Source organism: Peromyscus eremicus, chromosome 4, assembly GCF_949786415.1.
Source record: "Peromyscus eremicus chromosome 4, PerEre_H2_v1, whole genome shotgun sequence".
Lineage (NCBI taxonomy): Eukaryota > Metazoa > Chordata > Mammalia > Rodentia > Cricetidae > Peromyscus > Peromyscus eremicus.
In genome coordinates, this window is record NC_081419.1 from 95,944,525 (window position 1) to 95,965,524 (window position 21,000).

The window sequence follows — 21,000 nt, forward strand, 5'->3', positions numbered from 1 at the left end:
CTCTTCTCGCTCCAAATCTAAAGAGAATGCTTATACTTTTCACCATTTGTATACTGTTGGCTAGAACGATTATTTTTAGACACCAATATTCTAGGTAAGGGACTTTGCATCTATGTTTGGATTGCTGATTTTTCTGAATCCAATTAGAATGGTATGATTTTCCCCTTCAATATAACAATATAATAAATATCATCTTTCATTATTATTATTATTAATATTACTATCATTATTAGTTTTTCAAGACAGAGCCTCTCTACATAGCCCGGCTGCCTTGAAACTCAGTATGTAGACCAGGCTGGCCTCAAACTCAAGAGATCTGCCTACCTCTGCCTCCAGGGCGCTGGGATTGAAGACATGTGCCATCACGCTCAGCATGAATTAATTTTTCAATTCATATTAAACCAGATAAATTAGTTTTTTTAAACAACCAAATGCTAAGGCAAATATTTTGATTATGTAAATCTACACTATCTTATTTTTAGTAAATGAGAAGGGCATTAATGCAATGAGAACAGAGACCAGAAAACCTGATGTTGAAGGAGCCCACTCTGTGAGTGAGAGGCTTAGGTGATGCTCTTCCCTTCCCTGTCTGACTCTGAATCTGCACGCTGTGAGGACAGGAGCCTAAGTACATCCCCAGTGAGTACAAACGGAAAGTAACACGTGTGAAACAGAGGAAGAAACATGCTCATGTGCACACCCAACTTTCCTCATAGGAAGACAGATTAGATTGAGCTGCACCAAACCTCATAGTCAACTACTTTTGAGCCACACAAACGGCAAGTTCACAAGGTTAGATCTAATACAATTCTTTTTAGGAATGATCTAAAATCGCCACTCTGTTCTGTAGCTTATTCCCACAGTCCTCTGCAGGTCAAAGCCATGCAGCAGATGTGGTGACTTGTCTGAGAAGAGTGGACACAGTCACCGGACACCTCATCTTGGGGTATCTAAGTCTTGCATCCTGCCACTTGCTCCTTCAAGTTCTAGTGACAAGTCTGCATCAGAAAACACTAAGTAGCAAGTTCCAGGCCAATCTGGGCTACCTCAGAAGACTCTGTCTCCCCAAAAAATAAAACAACAGAAGGCACAAAGTGTTGTGGGGAAAACCTCCATCTGGGATTGGAGGATCTGTGTACCACCTTAACCCTAAAACAACACCCTTTAAATGCTGTGTTATGAAGCAAGACTGCACTGAATGTGTGGTAATTTAAAGGGGAAAATCACGTGTGCAGGCACATACCTGTGAACACACACACTGAACACAGCCTGCAGACACCAGGAGAGCATTCTGCCCTTCACCATGATTATTGTTACTATGTTTTTAATTTCCCTTTCTTTTATTCTCCCCACTGGACTTGAATCTCACGGTTACAGTACCTGGCCAGCTTGTCTAAAATCTTACTCCTCATATAACGGTTGCAGCAAGTATTCTGATCAATGATGTCAGCACTCAGAGGGGGCCACTTGTTCTGCTGAGGTGGCACTGTTTGCTGGGTCTGAAATTCTTCAATCCACAAGCTAAGGCTTGACCAGTCATGGCGAGCTGTGAGGTATTTCCAGAGGGCGTCCGGGGAGTGTGCTTTGTAGTCTATATGAAGAACAAAACGCCTTTTAAAACAGCAGTGATTGTGGTTACTGACTTGTAACTCAATACAGAACTGACACTGACTACATGTATCCTATCATGTGTGGTTTACTCAGGCCCTCTACTGCTACAGTTTTCTCTGTTCATTTTATAATCAGCACCACAGACAGGGGAAGAGCTACAGTTTTCTCTGTTCATTTTATAATCAGCACCACAGACAGGGGAAGAGTGAAGGGTTCCTCACTACAGAGTTCGCATGAAACGGGCACTGAAGTTGTCAACTTTCTTCTCCTCTGCAACGCAGCAAACTCAGGCTAGCACTGTGAACAAGAATGACTCATCATTGCTCACCCAGTGAGCTATGCTCCAGAGCCTGGTGTGACACTAATCCCCAATTTACACAAGAAACCCACAAACTATTTGGAAACCCAGACTGTCCCTCTGGAGCTGCAATCACAGCTTTTGGCTTTGCTAATACCCATTCATTGGACCCATGACTTTTCCACCACCACACTGTAAATCCATGACAAAAACCTTGTAAGCAAGGGGTCTTAATTCAACGACTGAATTTTAAAGAAAGTGAACCTCCCCCATCAAAAGGAATTCTAAAGTAGAGACCCCCAAATATTAAAACATCAATGCCTAACTTACTCCCCATCTAACATGCTCGTATTTCAGGTGCTTTTGTACTTGCCTTGTGGACTGATCCTGGGGAGAAGGATGCACTCTTGTGTTTGCTGATCCCACCAGTGAGCCCAATTCAGTGCAATTCTATGGTCCTGTTCATTAAACTCATCTTTTTGATCACATTTGAGGAATGTATCCAAGACAGGTTTGTGCTTGAAATAGTCCTGTTCCTTTATCCAATAACTAAAAACAGTGACAATATATATATGTATGTATGTATAGATAGATAGATAATTTTTGTTGTTATTGTTTGTTTTGTTTTTTGAGACAGGGTTTCTCTGTGTAATCCTGGCTGTCCTGAAACTCACTTTGTAGACCAGGCTGGCCTCGAACTCAGAGATCCTGCCTGCCTCTGCCTCCCAAGTGCTGGGATTAAAGGCGTGTCCACCCCCCCCCCCCCACGCAGCTGATGCCCTTCTTTAAGATACAAATTTTACCTTCCAGAGGATCGGAGGCTTAGTTCCATGTAAGGAAAGTATGCTCACAATTATTACAATGAAGTGCCACCCACCGGCTTCTCCCGCTATTGCCCCAGGGGACTAAGGAGCCTACCTGGGGAAGGACGCCATTTGCACATTTTCTTGGAAATGTCCTGAATAAAACTTTTCAACTTGATGAACAAAGTCTACAGTTCTTCTTTCTTTTTCAGAAAAACACTCCTTTTCTTTTAAAATTTCAACCTTGGATAAAAGGCAATTAGAATAATGACCACACAAAAATTAAGAACATTTGCAAAACAAAAGCCATGAGATTAAATGCCATTTAATAACTGTATTCTGAGGTGGAGAATGCAGTTGGTGGAGTACTGTTTAGCATGCCTCAGGCCCTGGGTTTGATCCACAGGACCATGAAGAAATAGTGGGGAGAGGGGGAGGAAGAGGAAGGGAGGAAGGGAGGGAGGGGAGGAGGAAATTGTATTCTACACTAAATTTTATTTTATTCCATTATTTATTTATTGTGTGTGTGTGTGTGTGTGTGTAGCAGGGTGGGTATGTGCAGAAGTGAGAGGACAACTTGTAGGAGTTGGGTTCTCTTCCTCCACCATGTGGGTCCCAGCGAGAGAACTCAGGCTGTCAGGGTCAGGCCGTCAGGGTCAGGCCGTCAGGGTCAGGCCGTCAGGGTCAGGCTTGCCAGCAGGATCCTTTATCTGCACCTTGCCAACCCACTAAGCTGCATTTTTAAGTTAATATATATTCATATAAATTTTCCTTTACCAGAGTGTCAAATGAGAAAATACTCAACCATTAAAAACAGATTATCATGTTTACTTATATATTTCCTAGATACTAAAATTATTCATTTTAAAGTTAAGAAATTTCACCAAAGTGGTCTAATAAAAACGTAATCCACAGCCAGGCATGCCTGTAATCCCAGCACCCGTAAAGCTGAGGCAGAAGGATTAAGAGTTGGAAGACAGCTTGGACTACATACCAAGCGCCTGTCTCAAAATAAAAAACAGAAGCTACATTGTGACACCTTTACCTACCAAAAAGTCCCGTATATTTTTATCAGTTGTATGAAAGCATATCTTGAGCAACTCATCTTCCACATTGAAGCCCTAAAATAAATGAAATTTTAAAGCTTACATTTGTAATGAACCCATTTGAATTAAATGTGTTAGGTGCAGAATTGCTCTTCTGTAGACGTGGATTCTGCTAGAACAGCACACGGCTTCTGCTCTTGGGAATATTTACTTTCTACATCAGTTATATGTATTGATTGCTTGTCCCCAAAGCCCTTAGTTATTTTCCCAGAGCAAAAGCAACACACAACAATTTAAGGTGATACCAGGCAACCAGAGCCAAGACTATGGCAAACTGCTGTGACAGTTTACTTGGAGCCAGGGGCGGACAGAAACAATGAGCATGTCTGCACCTTCGGAAAGAAAGTCACCCTGGGCAAGACTCCAGCCACACAGAGGAGGGCCCGATCTCAATCAGCCCAGAAGCCCTGTTTCTCCTAGGACTTCCCTTCTGAAGTGAAGCAACACTGGGGACCACCAAGCCCCAAGCCGGTGCCTAATGCACTAGAAAGTTCAAACGGAGATGGCAGGGGTCACCTGAAGAATACAGACTGTCCTCCAGCAGAGCTGAGGCCCTACGCATGACATGTGTGACATCTTTGAAAACACTGTCTCAGAGGGTCTGATAGTAAAGCCCTTGAGAGGCTGAGACAGGAGGACTGTGAGTTCAAGGCCAGCCTGGGCTACACAGTGAGACCATGTCTAAAAACAAATGAAAACAAGGGATGCCAGGTGTGGTGGTTCACGCCTGTAATCCCAACATGCTGAAGTTGAGGCAGAGGACCACAAATAAGTCTGAGGCCAGTCTGGGCTAGAGTGAGCTCTAGGTCATCCTGGCCTATAGAGACTTTGTCTCAAAAAAGAGGAGTGGGTTGAGTCTTCTTACACATCAGAGACAAAGAGATTCTTAGCACTCACCATATTCCTCAAGAGCATGGAGGCTTCCTCTACATTGTTCTCTTTTAAACTGTCAAACACCAAATCTAGGCCTATCCTGACCAGCTCCTCGAGTTGTTGAGCGGAATGACCGGAAATCCTGAAGAAAGTTTGTGCTTCCGGTATTTTGTTATTTAAAATGGCGTCAGCAATAACTTCCTAGAAAAAAGAAGAAAAGTATGTTTAACTTCCTTGTAGTCTTCTTATGACTCACTGCAGAACATATAAATGTGTTAAACACCTACGAAGGGGCCTTTCACCCAGAAGCTACTTCTTGGCAAGGTGTGGGGACATGAACCGACTGAGGCGGAACCTCAGCAGCCAGGACCCCACATCTCCGGGGACAAGGAAAGTACCGTACAGCGCTCACTGATGAGGGCTGTGAGAACTGCTCCAGGAGCCAGTAAGGGACCATCTAAACGAGAGAACCGGAAAGGGGGCTGGGTGCCCAAGGGCGTGTGACTTCTTAGTAGAGACACTGAGCAGAAGACAGGTACTCCAAAAGGAGGGACATCGTGGAGAGATGCAAAACGAGCCTGTGAGTGAGGTGCCTTTTGTCCTCAAACTTACGTGAAGCCACTATCACACTGACAGCAAGAGGCCATACTTGTCATCACACTTAGGTTAGGAAGCAGCATGGACCGAAAGTAACTGAAGGTTGAGACAATGAGGAGTGGGAAGGTCACTGCAAGAGAGACCTAAACTGAAGATCTGAACCCCGGGAGAACAGAAGGCAGGCTTTCTTGTTTGTTTGCTTTTCGAGACAGGGTTTCTCTGTGTAGCCCTGGCTGTCCTGGAACTCGCTCTGTAGACCAGGCTGGCCTCAAACTCAAGAGATCTGTCTGTCATTCTTAATGGAGGCCTTAACGGCACCTGTAAATCACATTATCCATGTGCAAAAGTGTGTGGACACATGCGCACGTAGGGTTCTGGAGAAAGAGTCCACAGCTTATATCACAGTTAACTGTAGTCCCCTTCGACACACACATACACACACACACACACACACACACACACACACACACACAGAGAGAGAGAGAGAGAGAGAGAGAGAGAGAGAGAGAGAGAGAGAGAGAGTTAAAAATCAGTGACTTTGAGAAAGAAGAACTGGGGAGTGTTGCTAGTGCTCTAGAAAACACTAATGGGAGGACCACGAGAAAAGAGACCTGTAAAACAGACAGACAGACAGCAGCCAAAACTGAGCAAGAACAGTAAGCTTCTGGGTAGAGAACTGGGAAGAGAGCGAGGAGAAGCAGTCCCCCCAGGCTCCTGCCCTCTGCCCTAAGCAGCAGTCCTGAGGATGCCAGAGCTCTGCTTTACCCTGTGCCCTTGGCTGCTGTCAGCATGTGCAGCAGGTCACTAGCTCGGCCTCTCCAACACCACACTCTGTGGAGGGGGAGCCACTCTCCCAGTCCCCCTCCCCTGCCCCGTCAACCACTCGGCAGTACATTAGCACATTTGTAACTAATTACTACTGTGAAAAGAGAATCGGACAGATGGACAGACGGAAGATTTAAATGGCAACAGTGTTCATTAGAATTTGGATTAAGTAGGACTCAAGGGGCTTCCCAGTAATGATGTCAGAGGACATCCCTAAGATCTAACGGCCAGAAGAAAGTCTGTTTATCACAAGTCATCAATGCATGAGGCCAAAGTGCCCTGGAGAGGATGGTGGTACATGCCAACCACCCCAGCACTGGGGAGGCGAGGGTGGGAGGATCAGGAGTTGGTGCCCACCCTGGGTTACAAAACGAGTTCAGGGAGAGCCTGGGATAGTGAGACCCTGTCTCCAAAATAAATAAAATTCTAACAAAGTTCCAGGCCCAAGCCAGAGGCAGGACCGCTGGGAGTTGCCCCTGAGATGGCTCAGGGCTGATCCTGTGGCTGATACGGCATCACAGAGCACCTGCCTACGTGCAGCATTAAATTAGCAGGACCTAGAGGTACAGATTTGAAATCATGCCCAGAGAACCCACATCAGTAAAACCTAAAACCCTGGCCAGACTCCACATCATAGTGTACAGACTAAATTCGTTGCTTCTGGTGTTTTCTTAGGCTATCTGAACCTGGCAAAGAGATATGATGAGTACTCATATTTACCTCAAAGCTGAGTTTCTCCCAAATTTTGCCCTCCTTTACTGTGAGGACATCTTTGTTTACATTGTACTCCTCAGGGGCATCTGCTGGCTTCCAAGGGAACTTTATCATGAAAGTCCGAAGCTCGTTGATGTAGCTGGTCAGAATGTCCACTCCTTTCTGTAGATGCTCGTCTGTCTCTGCGAAAAACACCAGTTTTCTAATTTGCATGTGCATGTGTGTGAGTGAGTGTGTGTGCATGAGTACAGGTGTGTTTGCATGTGCATGAGTGTGTATGCTCATGTGTAAACAGGCTTGGGGAAAAAAGGGAGGGAGAACACACTACAACTTGTTGAAAGGAATTCTGGAAACTGTCAAATTTCAAAACAAGTATTTTCAAACAGTAAACCCGAGGCGTTTTTCCCTTTCTCCAAGCAGCTGCATTTAGCACAGTCCTCTTCACTCTGCACAAAGATTATCCTTAGATCTTCCTGCCAGTGCTCGTAGTATCAAACCCGTTCCTTTACTCTGTCTTCTTCACTGCGGTGTGCCCCTGGTTCACGGGGTGTGCCCCTGGTTCACCGGGGTGTGCCCCTGGTTCACCGGGGTGTGCCCCTGGTTCACCGGGGTGTGCCCCTGGTTCACTGGGGTGTGCCCCTGGTTCACTGCGGTGTACCCCTGGTTCACGGGGGTGTGCACTCTCTTCACTGAGGTTTCCCTGATTGATTCTGTTCTGACAGGAAAGGCGTGGCCCACCCTCAATGCTGTTCTCACCTGCTGCGGTATGAACAAAGAGCTCCTTGATTTGCTTGTTAAGGAAAGACAGCGTGAGGTGAAGCAGCTGCTCGGCAAAGTGTTTGCTCTGGGTCTCAGAGTCACTCTCTCTAATCGCTGAGCAAAGCAAATCCAGTGCGGGTGTCATCTCTTCCACCTCTGGAACAAAGGAAGAAATTAACATGGAGACGACCTCCTCCGCATTAGCACACCCATAGGTTGGTTCCAATATTCTCAAATGCATAAACAAGGTCCAATGGCTTGGACAAGCTCACTCCTAGAGTCCCTAATAAACACTGGTATTACTACTATTATTTTGCAGACTTGGTGTTTTATAAACTCTTTTTTTTTTTTTCTTTTCAACACCCAGCAAGTGCTAACTTCCTTTCCACAGACAGGAGCCTGAGGTGCAGAGAGAGTAAGTCACTCACCCAAGCTAATTCTGAAAGGGGATAAAGTGGCAGAGCCATTTTTGAGCTTAAGCTCTGTGACTGCAAAGCCACTTGGACAGGCATGCAGAGGACAGGCGTGCAGAGGACAGGCGTGCAGAGGACAGGCGTGCAGAGGACAGGCGTGCAGAGGACAGGCGTGCAGAGGACAGGCGTGCAGAGGACAGGCGTGCAGAACTCCCTGACCCCTCTTCAAGCCTGGGGGCCCTCTCGGTGATTCCTGCTTATCTCAGCATCCGCCCAGCTTTGCAGTTGCATGTAAGCAAGAATTATGGGAAACACGGGCCCAGGGAAGCTTCTTCCCATGCATCTGGTTCCAGATCCATTTCTACCTTTAGCAGTGCAGGTAAGAGAAGAGAAAGTCAAGACTGTATGAGTGAACAGTGACCCTGCAACTGCTGACAAGACACTACTCAACACCACAAACCAAGCCTTCTCCTGAGAATTAAACTATGTGTACGTCTCTAATTGAGAGGCACTATAAAGCACATCCAAGAGGGAGAAAAGCCAACCCTGCGATCAAGACAAGGTTGGTTGGGAGTGCAGCTCAGTGGCAGAGCACTCGCCTAGCATATGGGAAGTCCTGGGCTTGATCCTCAGCACACAAAGAGGGGTGGGTAGAGAGAAAGGAGGAGGGAGAGGGAGGGGGAAGGAAGAGGAAAGGGAGGAGGGAGAGAGATAGAGAAGGGAGAGGGAGAGGGAGAGGGAGGAGGGAGGAAATATTTTATGAATTTCCTTCTGTTTCTGGTTTTTGTTTTGTTTTAAGACAGGGTCTCACTATGTAGCCCTGGCTGGCTGGCCTCGAGCTCACTATATAAATCAGGTCCTGTCTTTGAATCCACAGCAATCTGCCTGCTTCTGCCTCCCAAGTACTTGTGAATTAAAGCCCTGTGCCTGGTCTTGTTTCTTTTGAGACAAGATCTTATACAATCCCAGCTTCCTTCAAACATACTAGGTGGCACAGACTAGCTCTGAACTTGCAACCCTCCCTCTCCACCTCTAGAAAGGCTGGAACTACAGGCATGCAACACCATGCCTGACTGACAGGAGGCCCATTTATTTATTTTATATGTACGCGGGTTTTGCTCACATGTATGTATATGCACCATTGTGTGTGCCTGGTGCCCAAGGAGGCCAGAAGAGGACATCAGATCCCCTGGAACTGTGAGCCACTATGTGGGTGCTGGGAATTGAACCCAGGTCCTTTAGAAGAGCACTGAGTGCTCTTAACAACGGTGCCCCTCTTTCTTACTTTTAACCACAGGTAAGAGGTATTGGATCTCTTGGAGCTAGAGTTGCAGGAGATTGTGAGCCACCTGACGTGGGTGCTGGAAACTGAACTTGGGTCCTCTGCAAGAGTGATAAGCACTTTTAACAGCTGAGCATCTCTCTAGCTGGAGATAATATTAAGAGGAAAAAATTTTTACTCATATGTCATGAGAACACACATCAATGAAGAGATTGCCATTTTCTCCATGTAACTAAAGTGAAAATTCATAAAACTTGTCTGAGGACAATTTATTAAGGCAATTTCAACTGCATATTGCAGCAAAGTATGGCAATACTCTTAGAGCTGAAAATTCTGCATCTGGAATTTATCCCAAGTAAATGACTATACATAGGCACGCACGCGTGCACACAGACAGACAGACGAAGACAGAGACAGAATGAACATTTATGTCACGCAGCTACTAGTTTAAACCAGGTGTGGTGGTGCACACTGTAACCCAGCACTGGAGAGGCTGAAGCAGGAAGACCACAGCTAGAGGCTGACCTAGGCTATTTCCTCAGTTCAAGGCTAGCCTGGGCTACACAGTGAGTCTCGGTCTCAAAAAAAAAAACTGGAATCACTCTATACATGTAATAAGAATTTGGCTGGGTAAATTATGATAGGTCTATACAAAGAAATTCTATGTCACTACAATTAATAACCATATATATTATTGTACAAAGATATATACAATATATATCAAGAGGGAGAAAAGCAGATTATAATACTATGTGTACAGGGGGAAACATACTTTATTACATAGTCCCTTTAAAGTAGGTTCTCAACCTTCCTAACACTGTGACCCTTTAATATGGTTCCTCATGTTGTGGTGACCCCCAAACATAAACTTATTTTTGTTGCTACTTCACAACTGTAATATTGCTACTGTTATGAATCATAATGTAAATATCTGATATGCAACGCCAAAGGGGTCACAACCCACAGGCTGAGAACCATTGTGTTATTTGGCTACCTGGTTCAAGAATGTTAAGCTCCTCATTTGTTAAGAAAAGCCAAAATCTTGAAGAATTGTTAAAGTAGCAAAAATGTACACAAGTCAGTGAAATTACAGAGAAATTTCTTCATAACAAATCCCAGACTCTGTAAAATCCAGACAACTCTGTAATTCAAAGTCAAGCTGTCAACGCACATCTCAGCATGAAGATGGCTAGTTCCCAAAGAGTTTCATGCCTCCTCACACATCATCCTCTTGAGACTAAAAGACCATCTTGTCCTTACATATGAAAATCCAGAGCAGAGCACAGTAAACACTACAGTAAACACTGTAGTCACCAGGGCGGCGCTCTTCTAGGACTGAACAAATGCCCCACACTTGGTAGACAGTGCACCAGCACCGAGCACCTCCAGCCCTACAGTGAGAAGAACATTTACAGACTCTGAAAAATTCCCTCCAAGTACATAAGCTCTGTAAATGAGTTCTGATAAGCAAAAGGCCATTAGAAAACACAGGAATGGGGTGGAGAGACAGCTTGGCAGTCCAGAGCACTGGCTGCTCTTTCGCAGGACAGGGGTTCCACTCCTAGGACCATGTCAGGTAGCTTACAACCATGTATAACTCTAGTTCCAGGGGATCCCTCTTTGGGCCTCCCCAGGCACCTACACAAACGTGGCCACATACACACAAGCACATACACATAAATTATAAAAACTGTAGTAATTTGAAAACATCTAAAATGATAGTATGCATGTAGAAATATTTTACTTACGTCTTAAATATAACTGGGATGGAAAATGATGCAGCTGATCAGGAACAGACTTTGAAGATGGAGTAAGAAGATTTTCCTTGCTCTTCAGGAAGAAATCTACTGTGTCCAGCTGCCGATTTTCTATGCCAGCCTAAACATGGAGAGGAAAGACAGCAGAGAAGTTTTATTCTGTGTGTGCTGGGGGTTGGGGAGGGCAAATTTTTTTAAACTTCTGAGTTTAATGAGCAGAAACACAAAACAAATGAGCCATCTTTACTTTGTATGAGTACCTGGGTCCTAGTGAATTCTGACCATTTGTCTAACTTGTTCTCCGAGTCCTTTGTCTTCCTTAGCTCACATAAAGTTCTAGGAACAATTAGACTTGTACAGTCAACCACCCCACGATGGAAACTGACATTGTCCCTCTCAAGCGATAATGATCCCCAATGCCAGCGGGACCCTGCATAACTAGACCTGAGGTAACCCAGATCACAGCCGGGCCAGCACCGCTCACCAAAGGCCCCTGCCTTTGTCCTTTTCCCCAAACCATTGTCAGCACCTGGAAAGCAAGACTCAAGATGCTAACCTCCCTGGCCTGCTCTCCTCAGGGTTGGCCACACTGAAATAAATGCCTTTCTTGCTTTTCTATCACTCTGCTGAGAGACTTCTGCCTCAACCACTTGGGGATTGAACTTGGGGCTCTGGGTATGCGGGCAAGTCTCCCACTGGTTTCTATCCCTAGCTCTGGCTGAGCTCTGAGCGAGGGTTGACCCTAGCACACTAGGACCCACAGAGTGAGGCTTCCTAGGCTACAATTCCAGTAACAGTTTCTGTCCCAGCAGAAACAGGCTACTGGAAACTCTTCCAAGCTGGGCAGTGGTGGCACATGCCTTTAATCCCAGCACTCGGGAGGCAGAGCCAGGCAGATCTCTGTGAATTCGAGGCCAGCCTGGTCTACAGAGTGAGATCCAGGACAGGCACCAAAACAACACAGAGAAACCCTGTCTCGAAAAACCAAAAAACAAACAAACAAACAAAAAACAAAACAAAACAAAAAAACTCCGAAACAAACAAACAAAAAACAACAAAAAAACCAAATCTCTCCATCCAAAGCTCAGTAGTTGGGCTATCCTACAAGAAGCTGTGATCTATTTGAATTGAGATCTTATAGCAGGATACTAATAAGTTAGCTGATCCTGAGTTCAAAAATTAAATAAAAACCTGGAACATGTGTCAGTGGTAGACTATGCTCTTGCCTAGTGTGCACAAGGTCCAGAGCTGGATCTTTAGTATCTCAAAAACAAAAATAAAGAATAAAAAAGGACTTCCAATTTTTACTTAGATTACTTGGGGAGTTGAGGGAGGTCAAAAGGCCTTAGGAGAAAGGAAGCAAAATGCATGACATCTCCAAACCTGATGCAACCTCAGAGCTGTAAAGACATAAGAACAACTATAGCCAACTGGGACCAACATGGCTGCAGGAAATGACCATGAACTGCCCTTCACTTCACTATAATGGCATTTCCATATCATTGGCTTTGCAAAATTCTCTGTCCATTAATAATAGCAGCACCTAGACTTAGACTGTAAGCTCCCTAATCGTAGCCATTAGCACAGCCCATAAGGGAAGTCAGGCTTCCAAAGAAGACTTGGCCACACTTGATTACATACTGTATATGGATGAAAGCAATGTCAGAAAGCTGGACAAAAAACCTAGTCAAGTTAAACACTGCGAAGCTTGGGGTTGGAGAGACAGATCAATGGTTAAGATCACTTTTACTCTCTCAAAGGACCTGGGTTTGATTCCCAACACCTACATATTGCCTTAAACCATCTGTAATTCCAATTCCATGGCATCGAAAGCCCTCTTCTGACCTCCATGAGCACCAGCCACACACATGTAGGTAAAACCCTCATACACAGAAAATAAAATAAATAAATCTAAAAAAAAGTGAAAGAAACCTGGCAGCTAAAATGAAGGTATTTGGGAACTATGAACAAGAAACAACTCATTATGAATGATTCCTATGTGACTCCAACTCTGAGCTGCTGTATCAGCAATGCCTGTGGCACTGCAGGGCCTTCCTGGAGAGGGGTCTACTAGCTGGTCCTGTCCATAAGCTGCCAACTCACTCAGTAGTCTTGTGCCCAAAGGTGGTGGCAATCCTTAGCCCCAAACCCCACTCATCTCTTCAGCTGACTTACTGTTTACTGTAAAAATAGAGGAAGAAATTAGTTGTATTTTCAGAAGAATAAAAATGTTTGAGTCAGACAGTTTGAAGTATATGTAAGTATACTTGGACTAGCTGAACCTCTCACTTTGCCCTAATTATGAAATAGTATAATGAACAAATATGGGACAAAACAGAACACAATAAAGTAGGAATGATTTACAGACCCAGATCAGCTGTTGAGCCCACCTAGACTGGGAGAGTTTGGTCTATTTGGAGCGGATGCATGGCCAGCACCCAATGGTGCCCCTGCTTGCTTTATAGCTGTCACCCCGAACTCTTAGTCACAACAGCCCCATCCATGGCAGCCTTCGGCTTCACACTGGGAGTTTTAACTCGGCACATTCAGAGCACACACTGGTACATTCAAAGAGAGGAGAAGGTGGATGTGGCACACATGTGATACCAGCACTGGGGAGGAAAGGGGGCGCGGGGTCCAAGGCAGGAGGATTGTGAGTTCCAGGCCAGCTTGGGCTATGTAGGGAGACCTCACCTCATAATCATAAAAGACAGGAGCCACAGGTCTGTGGAAATCATCTTTACCACTTGGACTCGTTTTTTTCTCATTTTCTCAGCTTATTTGCTCTCATTTGAGAGACTTCTCCTCTAAAAATTTAATGACCTCCAGAAATGACACATGCATGTAGTTTATGTGTGATCAGTATAGGAATGTATCTTTTTACTTGCACATGCAACACAATGTCATGAATTGGGTGAGGGGTAAAAAAAAGATTTTAAAAGGTTGGAAAGGGCCTAGAGATGTCTCAGTGGATAAGAATGCATAATGGTCTGCAGAGGACCTGGGTTCAGTTCCCAGCACCTACATGGCATCTCAACAACTGCCTATAACAACAGCTTTAGGGGATATGATGCCCTTGTTTGGTCTCCAAAGGCACCTGCACTCATGTACACATATCCCTACACACACATACACACACCTACACACACAGATCTCAGGAGGTAGAAGTAAGAAGATCAGGAGATCAAGGCCAGTCTTGGATACATAGCAAGTCTGAGACTGGCCTGAGATACTCTTATCTTAAAACCAACCAACCAACCAAGCAACCAACCAACAGCCTTTCAGAGGCTGTACCGTGATGCAGAAACACCCTGACTCTTACTCTAGTTCCTTTTTTATTAGAATATTGTGGTTACTCAACTGGCCACTCTGTGTCTCTTTCTTAATCGAGAGAGAGAGAGAGAGAGACAGACAGACAGACAGACACAGAGAGATGGAGAGAGAGACAGAGAGACAGAGAAAGAAGAAAAATTACTTAGTCATGCATGGGTAGTTCATGTGATTGTTTCAGGACCAAATTAGAAATATATAGAAAAGAATATGTGAACTGTAAAATGCTATATAAATTCAGATTATATATTCTAAAGCTGGATAGAAAGGAGTATAGAAATAAAAGATCATTTCTACTCTGTTCTCCATAGCTTGCTTCTCATCATATCAGCTTACTATTGTCTACATTTCTGTCATGTTATCTTTTTAAAATACTATTTCTTATTATTTTCTATCTTTAGAGCCAGTAAGAGTAATAAGAGTTAAGAAAACAAATAGTCAACCCTGGAGAGATGAAGGGTAAAGACGGAAAAATATGAATTCTCTCAGTCATCACTCACACAGCAGGTGAAGTGGGACAGGTCTCACTGTTACCTCCAGAGCATGTATAGGAATCGAGCACCGTCCCCAACCATTGAGATGACACAGGGAGTCCACAGTGCTGGCACTTCCATGGATCATCAGTCTGTTCAAAAACTCCTCTTGAGTCAGACCAAACACAATCAGAGAGAGACCATTTTCTATGGGAAAAATAAAAGTTAGCATTATTAAATTAGTAAGAACTTAGATCTTAGAATTATGACTTAGAAATTAATTTCGAATTACCTAATATTTCCATACTATAGCTAAAATACATATATTGAGCTGAGTATGGTGGTGCATGTCTTTTACTCCAGTACTTGGTGGGTAGAGGCAGGTGAATCTGTAAAATCTAGGCCTGTTTGGTTTACAAAGTGAGTTCCAGGCCAGTCAGGGCTATAGAGACCCTATCTTAAAGAAAAAAATTAAATATCTGTATGTGTGTATGTGTGCATGTGAATTACCCTGTGTATTAATTATTTTACTGCTGTGATAAAACACCATGACCAAACTTGGAGAGAAAAGGTTTATTTCATATTAAAATTTACCTTCATTCATTTTTTGAAGGGAAGTCAGGGCAGGAATCTGAAGAAACTGAAGCAGAGGCCATGAAGGAGTACTGCTTACTGGCTTGCTCCCCAGGGCTTGTTCAGTCTGCTTTTTTTATTTTAATTTTTATTTTATGTATATGATGTTTTTCTGTATGCATGTATGTGCACCACGTGCATGCCTGTTGGGATTCCCTGAAACTGGAATTATACATGATTGTAAGGCACCATATGGGTGCTGAGAATCGAACCCAGATCTTCTGCAAGAGCAACAAATGCTCTTAATTGCGGATCCATCACTCCAGCCCCTCAGCCTGCTTTTTATATAACCCAGTCCACCTGCCCAGGGTGGCACCATCCACAGTGGCCTGGGCTCTCCAAAATCAATCATTAACTGAGAAAATGCCTCCAACCAGATTGCCTGTAGGCAAGTCTGTAGGGCATTTTCTCAGCTGAGGTATCAGGTTGACAAGGAGGGGATGGCCACAGGTTTGAGACCAGTCTGGTCTACATAGCAAGTTCCTGGCCGGCCAGGGCTAAGCTGTGAGATTCTGTCTTTAAAAAAAGCAAAGTAAAACAAAAACAGAAAACTAGGAACTGAAGAAGAAATACAGCAGCTGAATCCCACACAATACTCAACACCTTTGTATAGGTTCTAGCACCTACACTGAGTGAATGCATCCTGCCAGGGAGGTCAGGGAAGTGTAAGAAAAATCTACCCAGAAATACAACAGCCACCAGAGAACCCCAACCAGAAATTCACCAGCCCACCAGAGAACCCCAACCAGAAATACAACAGCCACCAGAGAACCCCAACCAGAAATACAACAGCAACCAGAGAACCCCAACCAGAAATACAACAGTCACCAGAGAACCCCAACCAGAAATACAACAGCAACCAGAGAACCCCAACAAGAAATACAACAGCCACCAGAGAACCCCAACCAGAAATTCAACAGCTACCAGAGAACCCCAACAAGAAATTCAGCAGCCACCAGAGAACCCCAACCAGAAATACGACAGCAACCAAAGAACCCCAACAAGAAATATAACAGCCACCAGAGAACCCCAACTAGAAATACAATAGCCACCAGAGAACCCCAACCAGAAATACAACAGCAACCAGAGAACCCCAACCAGAAATACAACAGCAACCAGAGAACCCCAACCAGAAATACAACAGCCACCAGAGAACCCCAACCAGAAATACAACAGCAACCAGAGAACCCCAACCAGAAATACAATAGCCACCAGAGAACCCCAACCAGAAATACAACAGCCACCAGAGAACCCCAACCAGAAATACAACAGTCACCAGAGAACCCCAACCAGAAATACAACAGCAACCAGAGAACCCCAACAAGAAATACAACAGCCACCAGAGAACCCCAACCAGAAATTCAACAGCTACCAGAGAACCCCAACAAGAAATTCAGCAGCCACCAGAGAACCCCAACGAGAAATATGACAGCAACCAAAGAACCCCAACAAGAAATATAACAGCCACCAGAGAACCCCAACTAGAAATACAATAGCCACCAAAGAACCCCAACCAGAAATTCACCAGCCTACCAGAGAACCCAACTTCACCCCAACACATAAATTTCTATGCAGAAATGCAGGTCCAGTATGCTACAGCACTAACAGCTACAGATCCAGATTTTGTATAAATCTGTCACTTTGCACTTTATATTTTTGTTATCTAAGCTAGGTGTGGTGGCATAGGCCTGTAGTTCTAAGAACTGGAAGATACAGACGGTAGGATCAGTGGTTTTGGTTTTGGTTTTGGTTTTGAGACAGGGTTTCTCTGTGTATCAGTCCCAGCTGTCCTGGAACTTGCTTTGTAGACCAGGCTGGCCTTGAACTCAGAGATCTGCTTGCCTCTGCCTTCCAAGTCCTAGGATTAAAGGTGTGTGCCACCACCGCCCAGCCTAGGATCAGTGTTTAAGACCAGCATCAGTTGCACACACAGCAAGTTTGAGGTCAGCTGGGGCTATGTGAGACCCTGCTTTAAAACCAAATAAAATAAAACTCCAGTAAGTGCCAACCAAAATGAATAGGCAACATACACATGGCCCATAATCGGCTGGCTCGTAACCTCTGCTGTGTAGACTCAAGTCAGAGGAGGTTTCTCCGAGTTAAAAATTCAGCCCACATTACTCTTACTACCTAGTATTAACATTTAGCTGAAGAGAAATTATTTAAATTAAACACAGGGCTGGAGGGATGACTCAGTGGTTAAGAACACTGGGTGCTCTTTCTGAGGAGCCCACATGGCAGCTCACAATTGTCTGGAACTCCAGACCCAGAGGATCTGATGCCCTCTTATGGCCTCTGCTGGCCCCAAGCATGAATGCCAACAAAACACCCACACACATAAAATAAATTAAGACACACTGGACAGTGTTACAGAGAATACCACCAAGTTTCCTCCCAGAATAAGGACCACTTTGCAGTAAGACTGGGCACACGCTGGCATCAGGGCAGCAGATGTGAAATACATCGAGAGGTCACACCTTGGGCTGGCAAGATAGCTCAGTGTGTAAAAAGACCGCCAAGCCTGATGAACCAGAGTTCAATCCCTGGGAGCCACATGGTGGAAGAAGAGAACCAGCTCCCACAAGTTGTCCTTGACCTCCACACGAAGAAGAGAACCAGCTCCCACAAGTTGTCCTTGACCTCCACACGAGTGCTTTGGCATTTGTGGGTGCGTGCATGCACACATGCACACACACACACACACACACACACACACACACACACACACGAGAAACAAGTAAGTGTAATTTTAAGAAAGCAGTTGCACCTCTAAGCAGTGTATTCCAATCAGATACAGACACGCCCACCTGTCAAAACAAGGCACAGCTGCTGGTCTCCACTGCTATCCACAGGAGCACACTTCTGGCCGAGAGAAAAACACTGCATGCTCTGGGTCTCCAGGTCCCAGAGGACAATGGTGCAGCTGGCGGTTCCTACTGCCCGGGTAAACAGTGCCGTAAATCCCGTCACAGACATGCACTTGAGCTCAGAGGGCTGCTCTTGTTCGCTCAGATGCATTGTCTCCCACGGTCTTCTTGGATCACTAGTCTTGATGTGCTCCTGCGGAAAAGCACACTGGCCACACGCGACATCTCCTGGGACGAACACATGGTCTGGCACAATGGGAGTGTGGTTACCAGATTCCGGGGACTCCAAACGCCGAACACCCTGGAACCACGGAGCACAACAGGAAACCTCTGGTTTGGAGCTCCTCGCTGTCGCATTCAGGGATGACAGCTGGGCCCTCCAAGACCTGGAAGACAGGGCAGACTTAACACCGTTACAGTAAGGGCACCACGTCAAATGCCAGCCAGGGTAAAGACACTTGGAACCGCGGCTTCCACCTGGGGTCCCAGCACTCGGGAGGCAGAGGCAGGAGGATGATTCTGAGTTCAAGGCCAACCTGCTCTACATAGCAAGCTGCAAATCAGCTAGGACTACATTGCCTCCAAATAAACAAACAAATAAACAAACAAACAAATAATAGTATCTGCCATGTAGAGACTTTTCATGAAAATATAATGTCAGAAGACAAAAATAATGGCAATACACTAAATCCTAAAAGTGTTTATACCTATCAACTTGAAAGGAAACCTTGGTCAGCTTCATGTTGTGGACAGAGTTAACAAGGTCGTCTTCATCTACTCCAGTAGGCCCTTCAATAGGAAGGTCTTCCAGTGTTCTTTCACACAGTAGGTGTCCTGGGTGTTGCCTACATTGGAAAAAAAGGTAGCTGTATCAAAAAATGATAAACAACCCCAAATTTGTGTCACAAGTGCTTCTGGGTTTTTTTAGTTTGTTTGTTTTGAAATTTTTTGAGAGAGAGGGAGATCAGGAGAGAGAGAGATCACGCAGTCGCGTGGGGAGGATCTGGAAGAGCTGGGAAAGGGAAGGATTATGATCAAAATAGAGTGTATGAAACTTTTTAATAGGAAATGGACATGGGATACAGAGAAGAACAGCATAAATATTATATTCCTAAGATTGTAGTCTCTCTAACCTCCCTTGTAGAACAGTGACAAAGTCAGCATCAAGAACTTGACTCTATGGGCTGGAGAGATGGCTCAGTGGTTAAGAGCACTGGCTGCTCTTCCAGGAGACCTGGGTTCAGTTCCCAGCACCCACATGGCTTGTAACTGTCTGCAACTCCAGTCTCTGCAAGCACTGCACACATGATACACAGACATATGTGCAGGCAAAACACCCTTTTATACAAAATAATAAAAATTAAAAATTTAACAACACCAACAAAAAGAATTGGACTCTATGGAGCAGTTCATTTCAGAAGGTGGAAAGAGCACTCACTGTCTAGCACACTGCAGATGTCAGGCTGATTTACACAGACCTTGAAGCCTTTCAACAGCCTTGCAGAAGCATAACCCACTTTACAGATACAGACACCAAGGCTTAAGAGAAACATGGAACCAAGCTCATTTAACCATAAAGCTTGGGTTTTGTTTTGTTGTTTTTTTTTTAACATTTATTTACTTACTTGGAGAGTAGGGTAGAGAGGATTCAGGCATTCCATAGAATGCACATTTAGCCAGCCCAAAGCTAAGGTTTTTTTCTTTTCCTTTCCTTTTTCTTTTTTCTTTTCTTTTCTTTCTTTTTTTTTTTTTTTTTTTTTGAGACAGGGTTTCTCTGTGTAGTTTTGGTGCCTGTCCTGGCTCTCGCTCTGTAGACCAGGCTGGCCTCTAACTCACAGAGATCTGCCTGGCTCTACCTCCCAAGTGCTGGGATTAAAGGTGTACGCCACCACCGCCCGGCCAAAGCTAAGGTTTCTAATAACTTATTATACCATAACAAAGCAAGACTTAAGCCAGGGTCAGTAAATGAACAAGAACTGTGTGTGTGTGTGTGTGTGTGTGTGTGTGTGAGAGAGAGAGAGAGAGAGAGAGAGAGAGAGAGAGAGAGAGAGAGAGAGAGTTTTAAGGTGGGACAGCTGTGTGGAAAGAGGACTGTGGCAGGCAGAGCACAGCCAGTAAGAAGCACGATGCTGTGACATGACAGGAGGCCTGAAAATCTGGCAGGAGACCGATGGTTCGGAGCCTTGTGGGCGACTAGGGAAGTTTAACTTTCACCTTTAGGAGAAAAGGCAGTGAAAGGAGGGGTCAGGCAGAACTACAACGTGATCATAGGCAGAACAGAGCTAGGCAGAGGGGAAAGCGTTTACTCTCATAACACACTTCGGAAGTGTTGAACTAGGAAGGTATGATGCTGACATTTGTCCAGGAGATGATGAAACGTGAGTATGTGGCTGGACCACTGATGAGATAGGCATTTTAACGACTTTCAAGAAAAATCCTTCAGGGGATGAGGACAGACACAAGGACACTGACACGGTGTTTGTTAAAGCAGCTCAGGTAAGAAGACAGTGGCATGGCTTGGGGTGCAAACAGTGGAGAGGAGGACAGCCTGGAGGGACTCAGGAGGAGAATGGCTGCTACTTGTCCGGTAACTGGACATGGATCTAATACTGAAAAGAGACTGTAAACATAGAAAAGGAAGAGAAGTAAAGAAAGGTCC

The 21,000-nt window shown here is 44.8% G+C and overlaps 1 protein-coding gene across 1 annotated transcript in view; it reads right to left on the reverse strand.

The window, feature by feature from the left end:
* Spg11 (SPG11 vesicle trafficking associated, spatacsin) overlaps positions 1 to 21,000 on the reverse strand; it is a 68,062-nt gene that overhangs the window by 41,431 nt on the left and 5,631 nt on the right. The window contains exons 3-14 of the mRNA XM_059258933.1: positions 19,859 to 19,880; positions 19,049 to 19,186; positions 18,282 to 18,727; positions 14,903 to 15,048; positions 11,030 to 11,159; positions 7,584 to 7,742; positions 6,834 to 7,009; positions 4,716 to 4,892; positions 3,762 to 3,833; positions 2,828 to 2,955; positions 2,283 to 2,458; positions 1,381 to 1,591 (exon numbers count right to left, since the gene is read on the reverse strand). Coding sequence (XP_059114916.1) covers positions 1,381 to 1,591; positions 2,283 to 2,458; positions 2,828 to 2,955; positions 3,762 to 3,833; positions 4,716 to 4,892; positions 6,834 to 7,009; positions 7,584 to 7,742; positions 11,030 to 11,159; positions 14,903 to 15,048; positions 18,282 to 18,727; positions 19,049 to 19,186; positions 19,859 to 19,880 — 1,981 coding nt within the window. The remainder of the gene's footprint in view (positions 1 to 1,380; positions 1,592 to 2,282; positions 2,459 to 2,827; positions 2,956 to 3,761; positions 3,834 to 4,715; positions 4,893 to 6,833; positions 7,010 to 7,583; positions 7,743 to 11,029; positions 11,160 to 14,902; positions 15,049 to 18,281; positions 18,728 to 19,048; positions 19,187 to 19,858; positions 19,881 to 21,000) is intronic.